A 21,560-nucleotide genomic window follows, 5' to 3' on the forward strand; every position below is an offset into this window, starting at 1 on the left:
GGGCCTTAAATGGTGTATTCAGCTTTCAAATGTATTTTACCATCCCCAAATAATTTTAACAGTACAAATAGTAGTGTTATACCTTTGAAACACATATTGCTTTTTCAATTAAATTTAGAGTTTTAAATCTTCCCAATGTTTCTCTGTGTGTCCTTCAATTTGGTTAGACCTGTGAACCATCAGGGTTATTACACTGTGAGAGGTAACTGCCATAAAACACTCTCTGGACAAAGGAAGAAAGAAGCTACAGCCTACAGTTAATTTATTAGAGATTTTCAAGTCAAGAGATCTGACTTGATTGTGCTTATTTCTGCATTTCAGTGAGATGCAAAGGGACCCACTGTGTTTTACTTCCAGCAGCACCTGAGCAAAGCCCCAGCCCTCGTGCCCGGCTCCCCAGCCAGAGGCATCAACACTGCTGGGAGCTGGGGCAGGGCTGGGCATCCCCGGGAGCCTCAGCAGCGCCCAGGGCTGGGTGCCAGGCAGCACCCAGGCACCTCCAGAGGGTCACCCTGGCACTGAGAGCTCCCACACGTCCAGGATGGAACCGGATGAAAAGCAAACACCCAACCCAAAGCAGCCAGGAAAACCCTCTGCTAAGCAAGCTGGACTGAAACCTGTGCAGGACCTATGAGCATTTAACCAGTGGCACCTCTGCCAACCTTCCCCAGTAATTTCCATGAGTGGCTCCTGGAGCAGTTGTACACACACTCTACTCACTGGGATACTGCAGCGAGAGCAAAGTTTCCACCCTCCTTTCACAAGAAAACCCATGCATGCCTGTGGGGACTGATGGAAGAGGCAGCACAGATCCTCTGAGGAGGTACTGTGAGCATGCTTGTTCTCACATCACACTCCTGAACATACATTACCTGTAAGGAGCAGGTGAATCTGTCCCAGTAGCCAGCTATTGATGTTTCCAAAGGAAAACGCTCACTGGGCTCTGTTCCCAAACAGAAACACCAGCCAGCAAAGCCACCAATATCCAACCAAAGACACCGTTTCTGTGAGGTAGCTACAGTGATTAAAACTAGCTACTAATCATTTACAGAACACATCTGGTGAGCATTCTTTGCACAGTTACTTTAACACTCCAAGCATGAAAAAACCACAACAAAATTCGGTATAATGTATTCTCACACTAGTGCTTGGGATGGAACATGTTCACCTTTTTAAAAGGGAAGTTATCTTATAAAAATCACCTATTTGGTTCATACAATAAAAATGGATCAATGCCCCCAAATCAGATCCTGGTTGTACTTTCTTTCAGATAAAGGCTAGACCTCAAAACTCCCTGAAATTTTAAGTACAGAATGTTCATCACAAATAGTGTTAGTCAAACACTTGTACAGAAATCTAGTTGTTACTAGAAACAGTTAAAGTAGTAAATATTGAAGCTAAATATCAGTTAATACCACTTGTATATCTGCCAGTAAATACTCTCTTTTGGGAACAAATTACCCTTATTACCACAGACAGTAAAGGCAAGAATAAAGCCAACACACTTGGAAAGGCTTCCATAGAAGAATCTGTGGGAATGCCTGCTGGTGAGCACATTTTTAAAATTCCATTTCATGAAGGAATTATCAAAGTTTGCACAGAAATAATTGCTACCAATGGAGCACTGAAATGGCAATAATCTGACATATCCTGGAAACAGCCTATAAACCCAGTTCTGGGATGAGGTGTGGGAGAATGCAACATCCAATAACAGAAGGAACAACCAAGGCTGTGCGTGATACTTTCGGGAACACTCAAATATTCCTCTAGTTGATGTCTGTGACACTGTGGCCATGAAGGAGACCAATCTGCCCACTTCATTTCCTGATTACAAAACCCAAACAAATCAAAAAACCCCAAAGTCACTTTGCCAGCAACCCAAACACAGCCACTGTCAGGAAGAGAAACCAAAAGCCTTCAGAGGCTTTTACAGAGCTCTCAGTCAGGAACAAGGCTCAGCATCTGCACACCTGCTTCAGTGCAAGGGCTCACAGGAACAACCCCAGACCACAAGAGTCCCAACACACATTCCCTGCTCTCACTCCCAAGCTCTGGGGATTGCAGCAGCTGTCCTGATCACCCCAGCATTCCCTGTGCAAATGTGACAGGATTTTTGTTACTCATCATTATTTCACACAGGTCAGAAAATCCATTTGCTTGGCTTTGCTTTAGACCTGAATACAGACTTTGGCTGAAAAGGCAGAAATAGCTCTTCCAGAGCACCTCACTGAGACCACAGATCCAACATTCCACCAGGCACAGCATTTCTGTGACATGCTCCAACTGGACTGGAAACTGTATTCCCAGTGAGCCTCAAGGGAACTGCTACTCAGATTTTTAGCAGCAGCTGAATCCATCAGAAACACACAAGGAGATCCAGCAGGACACTGGGCTCAGCAGCCACAGGACAGAGCAGAGGAGCTGGGGATGGGTACCTTCAGTCACCTGCTAGCTGCAAACACAAGCCTTAAAACACCCCTAGGCCCAGTGATCAGACTGGTGTTACGTATCAAACATCTGAGAAGAGCCTTCAGAGATGCCCCTGTGTCTAGCACCAAGCTCCAAACTGCTGGAATTTCACAAACCAACCCCAAAGCTTAGGGGCAGGCAAGCACTGCAGGCATACCTGGTATAAACAATGGCACACACTGCGCAGCTGGGGTGGGAACTCCGAGGAGGAATTAATGATTGCCTGAAAAAACTTGTCTGTCATTTGCAAGAGACTCCTCTGGTTCTCTTCAAGGCTCTCTGTGGGCTCCAGCCTGAAACAGACCCACACATGTATGACCAGCAATCAAACACAACACAAGCTGCACTTACATCCTTGGTAAGAACCTCATTTCCCCTTTTTCTTATGGAAATACCTGTGATCTTTTACACAAAAGTTTCCATCGTTATTTTAAACCACATAAGGAACAAATAAAAGGCCATGTAAAACTCAGCAATGAAGAGACAGATATAGGTGGAATTCTCTCAGACAATTTATACAAACATGTGCATGCACAATTCCAACTGATAACTGCATTATCAGTTCATGATGGTTTAAGATTAGAAATAATTTTGATTTTTCTAAGAGTTAGAAATAATTTAAAGCAACAGAGCAAGAGGGCTGCAGAGACAATGTGTCTGGAAAAGTGAGAGGCACAACAGTATGAAAGCATAAGAGAAATATCTGCAACAAGGAAAAAGGAATGCTATTACAGAGAATGAGTGGGAATCATGTTTACAAATAAATACAATTGCTGCTCTGCTGCCCTGAATCTCAAACCTTGTTGGATCCACCTCAAAGCTGACGTGCTGCCACTCAGGGGATGTGATCACCGTCCGCAGCAAGGGTTCCAACAGCTTCTGCAAATATGTAGCACCATAGACCTGTGTGCAGGGGAAACAAGGACAGAGCCCAGATTGACACAGGAACCTGCAAGTTCTGGAAGCTTTCAACAGCCTGAAAACACTTGGGCTGCTTTGACATAAGCCAAATTCTGTAAAACTTGGGTTTGTATATTATAATCTCACCTCTGGAACACAACCAAGATCAATTTCTACAGCTATTTCCATTCATTTCCAATTAGAAAAAAATAACAACTGCATTAACCAACAGACACTCTTCCTTAGAGCACTGACTCTGCACTTCACCTCTGTTTGTACACAACTTTTTGAACTGAAATGGGAGCACAAACAAGACCTCAGAATTTAGCAGGAAGAGTCCTCCAGCTGGCACTGGCCCAGCATCACTCATACAATTGAACCAGTCAGAAAGGCAGAAGTTTAGTGCCAGAGGGATACCTACTTTTTAAGGGCCTGAGCATAAGTGTTCTACAAGATTCACTTCATGAAGTGTTAAAACACAAAAAGTTTTCCTGCTATTGAAGAGATCTGTACCAGAGGGAAAAAAAAAGAGATTATGTACCTTAAAACAGAAAGTCATTATTTTACTGGCTAAGCTGTTTCCTCGGAAGAGTGTTTGCATGGAGTCTGCCAACTCGACCTCCTTTGAGAACATATTCCAGAGGAGCTGGTAGAGCAGGTGCCGGGAATCAAAGAGTGTGACCAGGACACGAGCCAGCTCATCCTTAAAGGGAGGAGGAAGAGTTAATCTGACTCGCAGGGAGCCAAGTATGAAATCCCAGCACTATGACAAAACCACTGAGCAGTTTGCAATAAAGCTTTATGTCTGCTATGGGCTCTGGCAGGTAAATATCAAATTACATAAAAACAATCTCTCTGCAAACGTTTCCTATGCTACTGCTTGTCTCAAAATCTGCCTCAGGATATCCAGCCTTACAAGTTCATAATGGTTATCCACACAGACAAGCTGTTACTCCGCTGTGTAACAAAGCCCAACTCATCTTGCTAAAACCTAGAAGAGCAAACACAATTCTGTGTGCCTGCATCACAGCACACACCACCCTTAATAAATAACCAGCCCAGATGCATTTATTATAATAACTGTATATAAATTGTTCCTAGACGTTAACTAAAATGCAGTTTATCACCAAGATCTGAACTTAGATTCAGTACATTATTAAGAACACACAAAGGAAGGCTAGCTATTGTCAGTGGCAGCTGTGTTCTCTCTGTATCAGACTGTTGTGGCACTTTTTATTTCACGCCTTATTATTTTAACAAAATGTGGGAAATAAACCTAACTTACCCACTGAGAACAAGGCACCACATTGGCTAAAGCCATAGCAATGGGAAGCTCCCCCTGATCACCCATCATCGTAACCAGCTCCACCAATCTCTCAAAGCGATCCGCTAGCACTGTTTCTGCCAAGGTATCAAACTCCGTCCCCTGCTGCAGGATCTTGGTGAGGACTTCCATGAAGGTGGCTCTGGTCTGGAGGTCCTTATGATAGCCCAAGCCTGCGGAGAGAGGCGGCAGCAGTGAGGGGATGCGGAGGCAGGGGGCGGGCACCGGGCGGGCGGGGCGTTACCTATGGAGTGCATGAGGCCGCTGTCCACGTTGGCGTTGAGCAGGTTGGACATGGCCAGCACGGTGCAGTGCCGCAGCGACGCCAGCCTGCGCGACATGCCGCGCTTGCGCCCGCCCGCCGCCGCGCCCTCCTCCTCCGCCTCGCTGCAGTCGTTCAGCAGGTTCATGAACAGCGTGAAGTACCTGGGGACAGCCCTCACGGTCACAGGTGCCCGGCCACGGGAGCCAACACACAACGACCCCCAAATCCTCACCCACGGGAGCCAACACACAATAACGCCCTAATCCTCACCCACGGGAGCCAACACACAATAACGCCCTAATCCTCACCCATGGGAGCCAACGCACAATAACCCCCTAATCCTCACCCATGGGAGCTAACAAACCCCCCAAATGCTCATTCATGGGAGTCAACGCACAACAACCCCCAGATCCTCACCCATGGCAGCCAATGCACAACAAACCTCCCAAACCTCACCCACAGCAATCACACAACAAACCCCCCCAAACCTCACCCACAGCAGCAATCACACAACAAACCCCCCCAAACCTCATGCCCTCCCCAGGCAGCCTCCTCAAGGCACAGCCCAAACCTTAACTGTGCTCCAACCACCTCCCAAATCTGGTGTGCCCATTCTCCCCAACACTGGTGTGCCTCTATCAACAAATGTCTTCAAAGAGAGTTTAGGTTTTGTGCATAAAAACAAATAAAATACAGTATCAAATCGAGCTAATCCTTGCTATGACTGAAACACATCTGCATTAAGCAGAAACAAAGTCAAATTTTCTAATTATTTTTAAAAGAAAATGTTTCCATAAACCTACAAAGCAGAGATTTTGAAATGGGCCAAAGAGGTAATTCCTATTGGGATAATAAAATTATTTCTGCTGGAAGAAAAGCACAGTTTTTAATAAAGGTCATATAGGGCTTCTCTTCAGAGTAATTATATAGAGAAACAGTTAAAAGTCACTATTTACTTGAGAAATAATTGAGATTTTGCTTCCATCAACTCAACACCATCTCCTTCTTCAGGCTGGAGTGGAAGCCCAGCGAGAAGAGAGACCACTGCTTCCATACTCGCCTGGTCCAAATCTCTGAAAAATAAAATTTAATAAATATAAGTCACTTTTACTTATAGCTCTACCTGCAATCAAATGCTGTTACAGTGAAGAGTGCCCCTTACCTTGTCAAGCATTTCACATCCTCATCTGTTGCTTGATTAGAAGTTCCCATTACCCAGTCTGTCAAATATTCCACCATTTTGTTCCTGTTACATATAAACAGATTGTTTAAGCTTTGTTGGGGTCTTTCTACCAGTCTGTATCACACAATAAATTGTTACAAGTGTTCAGTATCACCACAGACTAAGTAATACTTAGATGCAGCACCAGGCTCATAATCATTCTGAAGACACACAAGGGAACTCTCCCTGTACCAGCAATACTGCTGTGACAGGGCTTTGGGTTCTTTTTTAACCATCAAACCAGAGAAAACTACACTTGCCCACAGTACTCTACCCTATCAGTTAGGTAATGCCATCCTTACCTAAATTTCATTTCTTGACAAAATGAAAGGTCATCTCTCCTCTCCATCATTACTTCTACCAACTGACAGAGCTTTGTTTTTATTTGAATGGCATGTACCAGATTTCCAAGCACACGCACATACCTGAAGAAAGAAGCAAAAAAGATTAATTAATTAATTACTTCCTGCTACTTCACTTCCTCTGCTCCAAGTAATCCCCTGCATCAGTAGAAAATTTCTTCTGGCCAAAACTTTCTATCAGTGTAATAGTGAACCAAAATCTGGCCTTCAGCTGGTTTTTAACCACTAACATCAATGTACAGAAAAGTAACCAGGAATGCCTATGGCAGTGGGGCCAAGCTATGGAATGGTCAGCTCTAAAAAGCAAAGCAGCCACTCTTCAGCAATGCACTTTATGCTACACACCTTCCACAATTACTGAAGCTGTCAGAACCATAAGGAGGATCAGAAAATCAGCTGCTGCTTCTCCATGGACACAAGCAAAAAGATATAAACTAAAAGGCTCCAACTCACTTCTTAAACATAATGCCTGTGTATGAGAAGGTCAAGAGAGCTCCTTACCTAACCAGATTCAGCATCATTGTCTCAATGCTCGCTTGGCCAAGGTGTTCTGAGCTCCCTTCTGTGTGATTGTCAAGCAAATTCTTCATTATAGCGATGGTTTGCTCTACAAATTGTGTGTTGGTGTCAGTTAACAAGACCTGCAGGATGACAATTTCTGGTTAATTTTTTACACATAAAACCAAAGAAAGAGTATTTGCCAAATACACTGCAACATTTCAAAAATCTCATGGACAAGCATTTTTCTAGTTACCACCAAGCCAACAGAATTCCAATACATGTCACAATTCAATATGTGAACACTGCCAGCCATAAGGATTCCACAAACAATCTCACAGATTCTGCACTCAAGAGTTCACTATTCAAGAATGTTAAATACAGCCTGGAGTCATAACCACAGTAATCATTAACATGTGCTGTGATGATCATTCTGCTCACAGGGGGTGGGCACAGAAGACAAACAGGGATCCACTTCAGTCACCCGGGGGAAAGACGGGACTGACACAAATGTAAATAGCATCACATGTAAATAGTATCAAATAGTGTCAAATAGTATCAAATGTAAAACCGTGAATCACCTGTCCTTGGGAATCAAAGAACTTGCTGATGGTATTCTTCAGTTTGTTGAAGAGCATCGGGTAGAGCGCCGGGCTGAGCTCCAGCCCCACCAGGTCTTTGATGTTGGTGCGGATCTGCAGCCCCACCTTCTCGTGGTTGCAGACCATGAGGGTGAGCAGGCGGTCGATGAATTTGCTGACCGGGGTCTCCACGCTGCCCTCGGTGGAGACCATGGAGATCATGGAGCCCTTGCGCTCGTTGAGGGGGCCCATGGGGGGGCTGTAGGTGGCCAGCCCCGCGCTGCTGCGGTGCTGCAGGCACACCCCGCCCAGGGCACACAGGAACCCCGTCATGTTGATCCACTCCTGCAGCGACTCCGTGTCCGACAGGTCGATGGAGCCGCCGCCGCTGACGTGCGACATGCGCCGCTTCACGATCGTCTTGTGCAGGCTCTCGGTCACCTGCACGCAGAGGTCGTTTGCCGAGTTAAAACTCAAATGCCTTAAAATATATAAGCCTAAAGACTTGTTTTCAATTTCAAAATGTTGAACCAATGGAAAAATTCATAGTCACCTGCCCATCTTCCATTTTGGTCTTTGGATAGTTAAGGATTAGTTTTGTAGCTTGTTCCCATTTTGCATGTGTATCCTCCCAGGCCTGAAAGAAAATAAGATATATCAAGACTTAACTTCAAAACTACTTGTAGTGACAATATCTCTGTGTTTGTTTTTTTAATATGCACACAGAGCACATGAAGTGAGAAGTTAGTTCACCTCTGTGTTGCCTGCAGTGGGGTGTTCAATGCGCCTCAATAATGCCATCACTCTCTTCTGAAGAGCTGCTCTCCCTGCAAAGGGCACAGAACATTGAACTAAGTTTTTGAAAATCCACCTACATCAAATTTGTGATTTTTGAAAGTAATTATTGAATTAAGGGGAACATATCCCCCTTACAGTCTTTAGAAAGTTAGCTTCTTGTTACACAATTGTAAAATCCTCCTGAGCTCAGTCACTCAAATTCCTTACACTTTCTAACAATTCTAATAACTAAGACATTCCAGGAAAAGCCAGAGCAGCAAGAAATCAAGAACTTCAACCTGTTTAAAGAACTCCAGCACAGGTAACAGCCTTTTGTCCAGGTACAAAATTACTTTAAGTGACTCATGACTCTCACCTGTTGACATCATGTTGCTCACAGATGCAAACTCCATGAAAGTGTTGTAGTTTGGCAAAAAATTATGCACTGAGACCTCATCTACTCCACATCTGATGTCGGCCTCCTCACAGAGGTGACGGAAGCAGGACATGGCCACCAGGACTGCCTCGATATCTGGGCTCCACAGGAACATGTATAAGGCCACTTCCAGCTTGGTCTGGGCTTGGCGGCAGATCGGGGTTCCGCTGCAGCCTGCGGTGCTCTCCTGGCAAACACACAATTCCCAGTGGGGAACACTGCTCGTGAACATTCAGCCCTGGCCACACTGCGTTTGAAACTGCTTTTGTTCTAGTAGGAATAAGCCATCCTAAAAAGGATCAGAGCTCATATATGCTGCCACAATGCTGTTTGCAATTGTAATCAAAAAATATCCGCCAACATTTAAACTGAAAAAATGTTACTTTGTAAAGTCTGAAACATCATTGTTAACCAGCACATTAACTCTAAAGGTAATTTAATTTCTACTTGCCCACAGGGTTTTTCTCAAATGTTAAAATTAACTATAAACATGTATTACTTACTATGGAAGAATTCCCCTTCGCTTTCCTCAGGGTAGCCCCTGGTGCACAGCGCATCATTTCCTCATGGTCAAGAGAAATTTGACTAGCTCCACTTCCAGAGACATCATAAAGGAAAAGGAAGTGGCAGGAACTCCTATCTGATTGCTATAAAGAGAGGGGATGAAAAGAATATATCAATTGATACTTTAAAAGAGTAAAAGGCATAGATCTGAGGAAGGTAAAAAGCTCTTGGACATTTACACAGTACTTTTTCCACTGCTTCACTCAGGGTGTTACCAATTTCCTTGTTTTAATGGTATCCTAGACTGATATTTCCCCAAAAGAAATACATTATTTGATACTTTAAGAATATCAGAAAGAAGCAAGTCAGAATTCTGGGACTCAGAAGAACCAGAGATGCAAAAGGAAACTTCCTCCATCCATAAGCATGTGTATTTTACCATTAACTACCTTCCCTTTTTCTCACCTTGGGGACTATTTCCCTGTATTAGGCAAAGAGGCACAAGGCACATGTTTCTGTGAAATGTTCCTTTTCCAGGCAAGTACAGCAACCTGTGCAGCCAAAGAGGAAAAAAAACATCCCGAACCTAACTTTAGTTACCCATTCTAACCAAGGTGCCTCACAAAGCAGAGAGGGAATTAGAGAACAGAACATGTAGGAGTAGCTACTTAATCTTTTCCAATCAAAAATAACCTGGTAAATAAAGGAAGTGACACCAACAGGGAACAATTCATGTTAATGATCCTAACAGGGAGATGGTAATGTTCACTTACTTTGTTTTTTAGCAGAAATTTATTCCTACAGATGAGAATCTCTCGCAGCCACTTGAGGATTTCTGTACTGCTGAGCATCTGATGACTTGTGAGCTTCTTGCAGATATAAAAAAGCATTTGTGAACTGCAGCAAAATGAAATTCAGCATCAGCCTTCTGATGGAACACCAACACTTCTGAAGGTATTACACTACATTTCACATAGAAATAGGCACTTAGAATGAACACCCTGTGCAAACACTACCCTGGGCTTCCAGCAGTACAACAGAGAGGTGAGAGTGTGCATGGACAGGCCAAGCTCCCCTGGGACCCTTCCCAGCGCCCGCGGCCTGGAGCAGCTGAAGCCCCGCGGGCAGCCCGGCCTGGAGCTCCAGCTCTGCCCGGGACAGAGACAGCACAGACAGGGCAGCACGAGTTACCTACACTGCTCTGACAACGTGTCAACTCTGCTCTGGAAGGAACACATCTAGGGATGTTCCTTCTTCACATCCCGCCAGGCCTCACACTCTCTGTTAAAACTGCCAAAGGGTCCAAATTAGCGTCAAGTGTGACGGGTTTTCCCCCCGCCCGAAGAGATCGTGAACTCCCTGTTGTTGCAAAGCTTTCCCAAAATACTCACAGCTATTTCAAAACAGAAGACAAATCAAAACAGCTATTTCTCTCATTTATATAAGTTAATTTACATACCTGATCTCCCAGAATGTTTCTATAGGAGCATCAGGATTCCACAAGTCAATGCTGTCCAACTGGTGCAGAACCAGCAAGGCCTAAAGCCAAAGAGAGTTATACTTAAAGACAGAACTTTACAGAGTACCTGAGCACAGGCAGAGAAACAGGTGCAGTCATATTCATTAACTGTTTTAAGAACAACAAAAGATATAAAAAGCATTTTCCATAGAACAGCAGGAGTTCATTGTTAGTCAGTGTCGACAGCATTTCAGTTTAGTCATTACTCCACGCTCATACTGCAGACGCAGAGGTTTTCCCTGGTATCTCTGTCCCAAGCCATGCTGTACACACACACGCACACACACACACACAGACTCTGCTTCTGCAGGAGAGGCTGTGGCAGCAGCAGTGCCCATGCAGGGAGCCCACCCAGGGCTGTGCCCCTCACCTCCATGGCCTCCTGGGCGATGTCGGGCATGCTGGACTGCGGCACCAGCTGCACCAGCCCCGTGATCAGCTCGGCCGTGCTGCCCTGCGAGTCGGGGCCCTGCTTCCTGGGGTTCTGCACGGAAACACACAACACAGGCTCAGCTGCAAAGCCTTCCCTGCTTGACCACACTGCTGACAGCTCCTGCAGCACTCCTGCTGCTGAACTAGGGGGATTTGGGGATCCTTCAGAGAATCTGTTATTTTATTTTTAATCCATAACACGCCTTGCATATCATGTCTCTGACAGAACTGGAATGTTTTTATATTAAACCATCACAGGCCTGAGAAAATGGAAGATCTAAGACAGTACTCATTGAAATGATGACTAATTTCCAACCTCCTTATTTTAATTTTCTTCTATTCCCCTCTCCTTCCCCCACCTTCCCCTTCAGAGTCACAGAACTTCATGCTCCCCCTCATTGTGTTGCTCTGATTCTGTAAAGTCTCTTACAGTTTCTTTTTCCTTTAAAACCACAGGACCATCATAACCAGAGAAAAAGATGAGTAGGAAGTGTCCTAGATGGTCAGGTGACCATTAATTTTCACTCATTTAGTAGCTTCAAAAGTAAATTCCACTATGACTGAACAGCATGACAGTAGGATTTACTTACACACAGCAAAAGCTTTGGATCTGCATGGATCAGTTTCACCAAGGACAACAGCAAGAACTTATAGCTTCTGGTTTCCAAATCAGTAGGTTTTTCTTTAAATTTAAGGCTTGTCATTTTCTCCTTAAATGTAAGGCTCTGATAGAAGAAAAAAGAAATGACAGTCTTCCTCAGGAAAGTAGTCAAACCTAACAGTTACAATTAAACATCTTATGAAATGTATTGCTTTTATCATCTATAATTCAAGAAAAAGTTTAAAAGTACACAAAACTCAAGTATAGTCACATAGCCTTCTAGTTCAAAATCCCCTCTCACAGGCAATCACTACTGTATCTTTAAAGTTCCCTTAACAATTGTTTCAGTAAGCTGCACGAAGACATAAGAAAATTTTTTGCAAAAGAGACAAACTGTGGCGAAAGAAAAGCAGAAAAAGTACCAAAAGGAATTACTGGTTATGTCTCTGGTCTGAGACAGAAATAAAAATAAATGTTTCCAACTTGTTCTGAGTACATGAGAGGGAATTCCTTCTAAAGGCAAAGTAATGTCTTTATTTTCTGCTACAGCCCCAGGCCAGATGCTTGCATGTTCACCTCAACAGCCTCTGGAAAATGAACCTTTCAATTCTAAAAGGCACACAGGGCATCACTTAAATATAAAAATCTGCCTTCAGCTGAAAAATCAGTGAACTACTCGTAAGTTTTGAACAAAAGGAGAAAGCCTTTACCATTCAAGGTAAATGATGAGCTATGACATGGTATGATTAACTTCTACAAGAAATTAGGTCTTCATGTTATTTCAATAATTAGTTATTGTGCAAATATATGGAATAAAACCTACCACATAAAGCATCTGATCAAGAAATTGATAGTCCAGTGGTAGAGGCAGCTAACTCTGTGCTAACCCTTGGTTTGCCACAGCTCAGGATTTCTAGGAGAGGCACGTGGCAAAAGGAAATGTGCTTCTGTGAAAGCACTTATTGCCTCCACACAATCCAAAGTAAAGAGTGTCAGTGAGAAAGACAAGCCAGGCTCTGTGCAGTGCACCAAGGAACCAACAGCAGCAGGACACTGACAGACAGCACCGGACAAGGACAGACGTGGAGGAGTTCAGCATCAGTGAGTTCAGGCTGGAAATGAGGAACCAGCTCTAAAGCAGAGCAGGGGCACGGGGCAAGAGCATCGTGCTGGGCACAGAACCAAGGGTGCCCTCCCGGGGGAAGGAGCTCCGCTGGCGCTGCCCGGGGCTGGCGGGCTCTGCGGTAACTATGCACAGAAAAGTCAGCGCAAGGAAGGGCTTTTCTGCGGTAGTTACGGGTCATACTTACAGCAGCAGAGGCCCAGGGCCATACAAAGCAGGGGCTGGCGGGCGTCTGAGCACGTGGGCAACAGCAGCCAGGCAGAGGGAAAGTGAGAAGCAGAAGACAAAGCACCACCAGTCAGAGCAGGGGTATTGTCAGGGCAACTATTCTCCAACAGATGAATACACACAGGTGAAAAGCAAGTTAAACATGGAGTAGCTTTCAACCAAAAGCATTGCGCTCATTTGCTCTCCTTTGAGAAGCCCAACAGGAATATTTTTATGTCTCATTTTAGGCTCTCTAAAACAACCTACCAAGACCACTTGCCACAGCAGAAGTCCTCAAGGAATGTTCAGAGGAGAATGCAGCAACACAGCTGTGTGTGGACTTACTGGAAGAATTTGGAGGAACTACAAATCTGAATTTACTCAAGACTTTCTCCAAGACAGCCAAGAATATTAAGTTTATTTCATAATGGCTGAAAAATCTTTTACTTTGTTGCTGTCACAAAGACCAAACAGTCAACTTGCTCAACATAAAGCAAGACAAATGCAGATGCCAATCATGGTAAAAGTATCACAGTTTTCAGTGATTGCCTTCACATACAGAATGCTTTGGTTTTTCCACATTAAGCAAGGATGGACATGTTAGCTGGCTATTCACAGAGCCAGAAAGCTTAAAATGGACAGTTAGCCACAGAGGACAGTTAGAGGACAAATACTTGTATGTAGCCAGTTTAAAAGCACCAGGAAAACTGAGAGACATTGAACTAGGAACAGCCAATCCCCCATCACTGCAGGGCTACAGAGCACGTGTGACTCCCTGCTGCTCTGTTCTTCCCCGCTCTGGTGTCCAGCGCAAAGCGCTGAAGAGGAGGGCAGGGCTGGGTGCCCCACGCAGGGCCAGGTGCCCTAGGGCTGGCTGCCCCAGGCAGGGCCGGCTGCCCCAGGCTTACCGGGGTCATGCGGATGGCAGGGTGCGCCCCGCAGCCCTGCATGGCGCGGTGCAGCGTGTCGCTGAACATGCTGCGCAGCTCCACGGCGTGGCAGTACACGGCGTCGATCCGCGGCCACCAGTCCAGCGCCGACTGCAAGGCAAGGGCAGCGCTGACCCTGAGCCGTGGCTCTCAACCCCTCACCCCAGCCCTCGCCCCAAATTCCCTGTACATTGTACCAGTATGCCCAGTCATCCTGCAAGCCCATTATCAAACCTATAACTTTAAACAGGCTGCAACTGAAGCAATGATTCCGACCTAGCTGCTCACTACAACGCTCTGCCTCCTGAACAGGCACCGACCCCGAGATGTTCTGCACTCACAGGATCTAGCCTGCCATCCAAATGGTATTTACTAAGCAGATATTGATCTGAACAGAACCCGCAGACACTGGGCTGATGAAATACTGCCAGAACTTACGTTTGTGATGATTCGGTGGAGTGAATTTACCAGCACATAATGAAATGTTGATGGGGAATTCTGTGCCAAGCAGATCTACAATAAAAATACATAAAAGCCACTTAGGAATATCTTTGTCTTTGCCATCTTTCTTATCATCCTGAAAAACATTCTGGAGCCTTTTTATTAAATTGACAAAGCTGTCAAATCTGAACAAGAGAAGCCTAATCAGCTGTGAAAAGATTTATCAAAACATGCAGGGATTTATTACTAAGGGATATTTATACAGTTGAACTCATTTATGAGCTTCAAGCTGCTGTTAGCACAGCTTTTATAACTGACAGATTGTCAATAGTATGTAGAGAATGACTTACCATAAGCAGTGTTCTTACCTTGAAGTGTTGGTTATTGTGAGGATTTATGCGGAAGCAGGAAACCAAGCAGTCAATCATCAGGTCTACATCTGCATTCTGATTGCCTCTTGAAAAAGGTTTGCTTGGGTTAAACAGCAAATTCTATATAATTCAGAAAAATATAAATATATAAATCAGATACCGTTATTATGCTTGGCTACTTTTAATAAAAAACTTTCCATTGAAAACCACTGGTATTCAATTAAGAAATTCAAAATTAAGTTCATTATTTCAAATTTCTTCACTGCAATAAGGAAATAGACATTCTTACCTTAAGATCTACTACCATGGACTGCACTAGCAGGAAAATGACAGAATTATCTTCCCAGTTGATGTACGTAGATGCTTTGCACAGTTTAACACAAGCAATAGCAGCACTTTCAGTCAGCTGCCTGCTCCCACTGTGTCCTGCCAGGGCCTTCCTGAGATTGTCCAGGAACAGCTTCTGCAGAATTCCAAGCAGGGACAGTTATAACCAGACACCGTGATGGCAAAAACCCACTGGATGCAGCACCCTGGAGGAATCCTGTCATTATTAAAGACATTCCCTTTGACAGAGCTGGGGCAATCAGAATGGCACAAGAGGTGGTTGTTCACTCTCAGCCCTCATGCTGCAGCCACATCAAACCCAGCACCTGTGGGGCTCACAGCCCCCTGCAGACCCCAGACCCTCAGCACAGCTGCTTGCTGCGGGTGGAGGCAGAGGAAATCACAGCACAGAGATTCAAATCTCCAAGGAAATGGAAAGTTCTGAAATAACTTTGTTTGGGACATACTATCTGTATGAATTACTGACAGTAAAAGAACGTATGTAAGGTGAGAACTTAAAAAGAGTGCATAAATTTACACATGGAATTGCAATGTGCTCTTGAAGGAGGAAAGACAAAATTAAACATCCTTGAAATACAGAATCAGCAAAACCAAGCCAACTCTAAAAACCAGAGCCAGAATTCATTCTCTTACCTTGTTCATTTTAGTTTCCTCCACCACATCCTTTGCTATATCTTGGATTATCTCTGGACACAGGACCAGGAGGATGATCTGCAGTGGCCACACTGCTGCTTTACGTTTCGTGCTCTCAGCAAAGCCATCCACTAAATCAAACAACTTCTCAGCACAATCTGCATAAAACATAAGCCCAAGTCCAATACCAGTTTTAACTATGAAGAGGTAAAGAACAGGTATAAAAGAGCAGAGGGATGGTTCCACCTACACAGAAGGAAAGTTCTGGTCTGCGCAATACTGACATGCTACTGGGGATCAAATGGTCTCAAGCCAGTTAAAGACATAGTTTACCTGAAAATATAAATTCTCCTCTCTTTTTCACTAGAGACAAGTAAAGGTGATGTTCTCTAAGTTTTACCCTGTATCAAGATGAAAAATATAAATTTAAAGAGTCTCCATCTTTTGGGGTTTATTTCTTTGTGTTGTGAAGCACAAAATGAATCTCGTTTAAGAGGGGAGTCAGGAAAGAAAACAGACAGGAACATACTCTTGCCTGCCCTGACAAAGGCTGACAGAAATTTGTTTATTTGCAGGCTGCACAAGGAGCAAAGAGGGCACAAAATGCAAGTGAATGCATCTGGTGATATCTGAGAAACCACCCTTGAACACTGTCATGTGTTATGCCTTACCAGCCATGTCAGTCTGGGGGGTTTGGTACAGCTTTGTGAATTCATCAGGATAGTTTTCCACCCAGTTCCAAAATGCCTGCAGATAATGGGAAACACCTTCACATTCCAGAGCTTCAACAATTTTACTGAATTACACATTTAAACAAAGAGAGGTTTTATTCTTAATTCTAATCACTCAAAATTTCTTGCAAAACATATTTGCATCAAAGGGAGGCAGCAATTTTTATTTTATAGTAAATTACTGAATTGCAACTATTGCTAAACTAGAAGAACGTCTACAAATAAGCAATGAAACAGAAGTACTGAACACTTACCTTCTCAAGGCTGTTGATAACAGCTAACTGAGCTACTTTCTTTAGAGCTTTAAACTTGAATACAGTCTCTGTAAAGATAAAATATTTCTGCATTTAGAACAGAAACTTGTTCTAAAAACAACACAGGTTATACAAGATAATTGAAGCACAAAGCAATTTTCAAATCAATATTTTAATAGTACTTAACTACTCTTAAATACTTCAGTAAATACATGACTGCTTGGAGTAAAACAGAGCAATAAACCCAGATATATCAATTGCACTGTGTCATCTCTGACTAATCAGATTAAAATAGAAATATTTCAAAACACAGGCTCAGACCATACCTTGCAAGAGTCGCTTGAGTTTTGAACAATCCACACTGATGTACTGTAAAAGTTCAATATCATGAACATCAGCATTATCTTCTGAACAAACAGTCAGTTCCTGCAATCTAAAAATACACAGAGTAAACAAACTTTTTCATCAGATCCTGCCAGACAGGTAGGAACACACCTGTGAGATTATATATTTCAATAGCAGGAGAATGTTCCATCATCTCAGATGAACATTTCCAGATTTAGAAATAAAAGATCTTGCACGATTAAGACTTAATATTACAGTCTTGTGCCATCCTCATACTGAAAATGGAGCTAGAAAACCAGTGATGATCTTACAAGATGTCAGTACCTTCTGTGGATTGACTGTGCCCAAGATTTGCCTAAATGCTCCTGTTATCCACCCTCCTGTGGCAGTAACCTTGTCATCCTTTCAACTCCACACTGAGGTCATGGACTCCTGACACCTTTAGGCTACTGCTCCTTCCCAGCAGGTCCTGCCCCAGGTAAGAGCTCAGAGCACAGCAGGGACTGAGGGTACTACTGGGTATCACCGCAGTGAGCTACAACCATTCTTGCTCCACATTTCTCTGGCCTGAGCACACAGGATGAAGTTTAATCACACCAGTTTAAACACAACAGCATCTTTTCACACTGCTGTCCCAGAGAATTTACTCAGCATCTCCCAGACACCAAGCCACTGATCACTGCAGCATCTGTTCCCACAAACTCGGAGTGCCACGGCTCCTTCCAAGGCTACAGATGTGTTTCAGACATGGAATGTGATTTCTAGTACTAGACACAAAAGCAGTTCTTCATGTCTTCAGTGCCAAGAAAACTTAACAGCCCTCGCTGGGAATGGGAAGGTCCCCACTGCTGTGCTTTTCATGCCAAAAATCCCCCAGCTGCTGTGCAAGGCCCAGAAATATGCCTAAACAGGAAACCCAGGTCAGGGATCAGCAGTGCTGACTGGCAGCAGGCTGACCCCCGTGGAGACCAGCAACAATTGGTCAAACATTTAACTGTTGCTGTACAAGCCATCTGCAAGGGAAAACAGGTTAGGGGAGAAGCACTCTGCTCCAGCTCAAAGGGATGCTGAGGGGGGCTCTGGAGCAGGGGAACAAACCATGCTACAGGCGTACAAATACACACAGATCCAGCCACTAGATTCAAGGATTCTCAAAAAGTTTCAACCGAAAAATGCTTCCAATAGAAGGAGCAAAAGAAATTGTTTCCATTTCCATAAGCAACAAAACACTATCAACCTACAGAATGAAACAACATTCCCCATGCTAGCTGCCAAGTCTATGTTCTTGAAATAAAGTTATTAAAGGTTCTGTAACAACTTAGAAAATACTTTAAATTTCAAATTACTCGATCATTTTAGACTGAATTCTAAAACACAAACATTTTCCAAAGAAATATATAAACATATGAGGAAAATATAAATCTTTGTTTCAATTAAATTGGCTCGCTCATTGCTATGTGACCATGTAAGGCTGCCCAAGCTCCATTTCTAATAATTCAAGAATGATGTCAACTGTAACACTGTGTGACAAGAGCTAAGCCACTTCAAGCACCTTTCAAAAATATCAAAGTACTTCAGTAATAAAAAGCTTAGCACACCACTCTAGTGGACTGACAAATGCTGAAGCATCAGAAGGATCTGGAACAGAGCAAAAAGAGACAATAGATGGAAATTTTAGGCCTGTCTCCCTTCTTACTTAGAAAAGCAGAAAATCCAGTTATTTTTACAGTAGATGTGCTGTGAAACTCAAATCAGAAGACAAATGGGTCTTTTCCAACAAGTAACAAACAGCCCAGCTGTTTGTCCCCTTCAGGCATAAGACAGATTTAACATAAAAGCTTCCTAGCAGGAAAACAATCATGGGGCTCCAGCAGAGTTGTGGACAATCACCAGTTTCCATTCCGAATTTGTAAGTAAATGGATACAACCATTAGCTTCGGCATTCTTTTTTTTTTTCCTAAGACACATTGCACCCACAATAACTTACTCAACTTTGGCTGCATTATCTTCACTCACCATTTTCAGTGGTATTTTTGAAAGCAGATTAAAAAAGGCAATAAATGCAGCCAGTAGTAACCCAGGATGGGGTTGAAATGGGTTCATTTCATAACCTGAAACCCAAGTAAACCTTTTACTCTGCCCAGTGAAAGGTTGAGGGCATTCCATTTGAGAACTACCGCATTAAAGAGTTGTAGTGTGTTTTTAAATTTCTTGTTTTGTTCCCCCATTTTATGTACTGTTCCCCCCTGTTCTTTGTAAAATGGTTCTTCCCCCTCCAATTTTCCCGCCACAGAGTCTTTGGCAGTTATGTTACTATGGTTACCCCTGCCCCTGTTAATTGTCAATCTCCCAAATTACATAACTGCTCCTCCCTTATCCCACCATATAAGTAAAGTTTTCCTCCTCCCTGGGCCCAGTCAATCACCCCCCACTCCTCCCTGCTTTCTAGAACATTCTTCTCTCTGGGGGTTGTGGTTGGCTGGTGTTCCGGGGCCCCTCCTTTGTTCTACGTTTATTGGATAAGTTCTTGTGTCAGTTTTCTTATGTACCTCCCCACATGCTCCCCTATTGGTTAGCTGGGCTTCCCCTCCCGTCTCCACCCCTTCCCTGTAAAACTCTTGTCTCCCCCCCGTGTTCGGGGCCATTTTGCTGTGGGTTTTTTAGCCTGTGGGTTTGCCCTGTGCTGCATGTGGGCTCTTCAATAAACCGACGTTTTACCCCCAGCAAGTGGTCGCCTCCTCTCTCGTCTCGTCCAGCGCGAACCCAAGTCCGCAATCCAGCCCAGCCCGAGGCCAGGACGCCAAGGGGGGCTGGCTTCCGATGCGCAGGGGCGTCGGCCGCTTTACCCCTTCAGCTAGCCGGACTTAGGGCCGTTTACGCCCTCGCGCGGTTTGGTGACCAACGTTGGGGCCGACGAAGTGGACTTTTGACCACGGACTGGGCCCTGCGGAGTTGGGATTTACTTACCCTCTGGACGCCAGACTACCCCGGGTAGTAGCAGGCTTCGTTTTAGAAGCACTGCTCCCCGGCGGGAGTCGGGACTCCTCGCACCCTCAGAGGACGACTCCCCGAGACGAGCGACCCTCGCCTGGTTTTTTCTTTGTCGCCGCTGCAGGATTGGTGAGTTCGGGCCCCGTCCTGGGGACTCTCCGGCTTCCCCTCTGCCTTTTTAACTTTCCCTAGGGGTATATGCCCTGCGTTGGGGACCTACCCCCCGCCTTCTCTCTTTGAGGTTTTTCCTCGCCCCCGTGCCGTTTTTGTTTTCTCTTCCCTTTGGGTGCCGGATTTCCCCAGACGTGGGGCCGGACCCATCACCCAATCTCTTTTTCCCTCCGGCTGTTTACCCAGACTTTGGGGCAGTGGGGGGGTCAGGGGCCGGCGGCAGGCGGCTCATTGTTTAAGTTCTCGTTGTTTCCCGGGCGTGCGGTTGCGTCATCAGAGGATTTTCCCCCTTTCTAGCGGTAGCAGTTTCTGCTCTAGAAAGGCGCAATGGGTGCCGGCTTGGGAAAATCCCAGAAGGAGGTTTATTATGTTGTGAAGGGTTTGTTGCTTGGGGGTGGTCAAAAAGCCCGCGAGCAGGAGTTAAAATGTTTAGTTAAGTGGGTATTTTCTAGGTTTCCCGAGGTCTCCCCGGAACGCGTAAAAGAGCCGCGGTTTTGGGCAGCCGTTGTGGCAAAATTAGAAGAGGCCATAAATTCCGGGGAGACAAAACTAGCCACCGTGGCGTATTGCGCGCGCAGAGTTCATGCGACACTCCGGGCGTCTGGGGAGCCTAAGAAAAGTCTCGCGGTTTCTGGTTTGTCCCCTCGTTCTCCTCGTTCGGTTGCCCTTGTCCCTCAAACCTTTTCCTCGTCCCGTAGGCATGAGCCCTCGAGGGGAATTTTGAGGGCCGACCAGAGGCAGGGGGTCCATCCTGCCCCTGCTCCCCCTTGACCGGCTCGGCCTCCGCCTTCGAGGAGCCCTGGCCAGGCTCCTTCTCCTCCCTTACCCTCTACCCCAGTCCCCAAGTCCCCCATTTCAAACCCCAAAGTTGTTCGGTTTTGCGAAGACCCTCAAAAGGGGTCCCTTGGTGCCCGAGATGGCGGCGGCCACGCGGCCGCTCCCGCCAGGGCTCTTTCCTCTCCTCCTAACCCTTTCCTCCCTGATGCCAACCCCTTCCTTCCCCTGGACCCAACCTCTTTTTCGGTCGTCCCTCCCCCATCTCTTCTCTCTGCTCCTTCCATTTCTCCGCCCTCCAATCCTCCGTCGGCTCCTCCCCAGGTTCCTCCCCCGGTTCAGCCCCCTGTTT

At 45.0% G+C, this 21,560-nt stretch overlaps 1 protein-coding gene across 2 annotated transcripts in view; it reads right to left on the reverse strand.

Moving 5' to 3' along the window:
* The window catches only part of NF1 (neurofibromin 1), a 78,096-nt gene that overhangs the window by 39,481 nt on the left and 17,055 nt on the right, over positions 1–21,560 (reverse strand). For both annotated transcript variants that reach the window (XM_054287470.1, XM_054287471.1), the window contains exons 5-30: positions 17,254–17,360; positions 16,928–16,995; positions 16,614–16,689; positions 15,943–16,100; positions 15,251–15,424; positions 14,959–15,081; positions 14,588–14,662; positions 14,129–14,260; positions 11,880–12,014; positions 11,228–11,341; positions 10,798–10,877; positions 10,112–10,235; positions 9,338–9,481; positions 8,775–9,021; positions 8,375–8,448; positions 8,175–8,258; positions 7,622–8,062; positions 7,044–7,183; positions 6,483–6,605; positions 6,121–6,204; positions 5,915–6,031; positions 4,938–5,119; positions 4,655–4,866; positions 3,911–4,072; positions 3,269–3,372; positions 2,627–2,762 (exon numbers count right to left, since the gene is read on the reverse strand). In XM_054287470.1, coding sequence (XP_054143445.1) covers positions 2,627–2,762; positions 3,269–3,372; positions 3,911–4,072; positions 4,655–4,866; positions 4,938–5,119; positions 5,915–6,031; positions 6,121–6,204; positions 6,483–6,605; positions 7,044–7,183; positions 7,622–8,062; positions 8,175–8,258; positions 8,375–8,448; positions 8,775–9,021; positions 9,338–9,481; positions 10,112–10,235; positions 10,798–10,877; positions 11,228–11,341; positions 11,880–12,014; positions 14,129–14,260; positions 14,588–14,662; positions 14,959–15,081; positions 15,251–15,424; positions 15,943–16,100; positions 16,614–16,689; positions 16,928–16,995; positions 17,254–17,360 — 3,616 coding nt within the window. The remainder of the gene's footprint in view (positions 1–2,626; positions 2,763–3,268; positions 3,373–3,910; positions 4,073–4,654; positions 4,867–4,937; positions 5,120–5,914; positions 6,032–6,120; positions 6,205–6,482; positions 6,606–7,043; positions 7,184–7,621; positions 8,063–8,174; positions 8,259–8,374; positions 8,449–8,774; positions 9,022–9,337; positions 9,482–10,111; positions 10,236–10,797; positions 10,878–11,227; positions 11,342–11,879; positions 12,015–14,128; positions 14,261–14,587; positions 14,663–14,958; positions 15,082–15,250; positions 15,425–15,942; positions 16,101–16,613; positions 16,690–16,927; positions 16,996–17,253; positions 17,361–21,560) is intronic.

The sequence above is a fragment of the Melozone crissalis genome, unplaced genomic scaffold (assembly GCF_028551555.1).
Source record: "Melozone crissalis strain CALT ecotype California unplaced genomic scaffold, PUWL_Pcris_2 ptg000057l_1, whole genome shotgun sequence".
Lineage (NCBI taxonomy): Eukaryota > Metazoa > Chordata > Aves > Passeriformes > Passerellidae > Melozone > Melozone crissalis.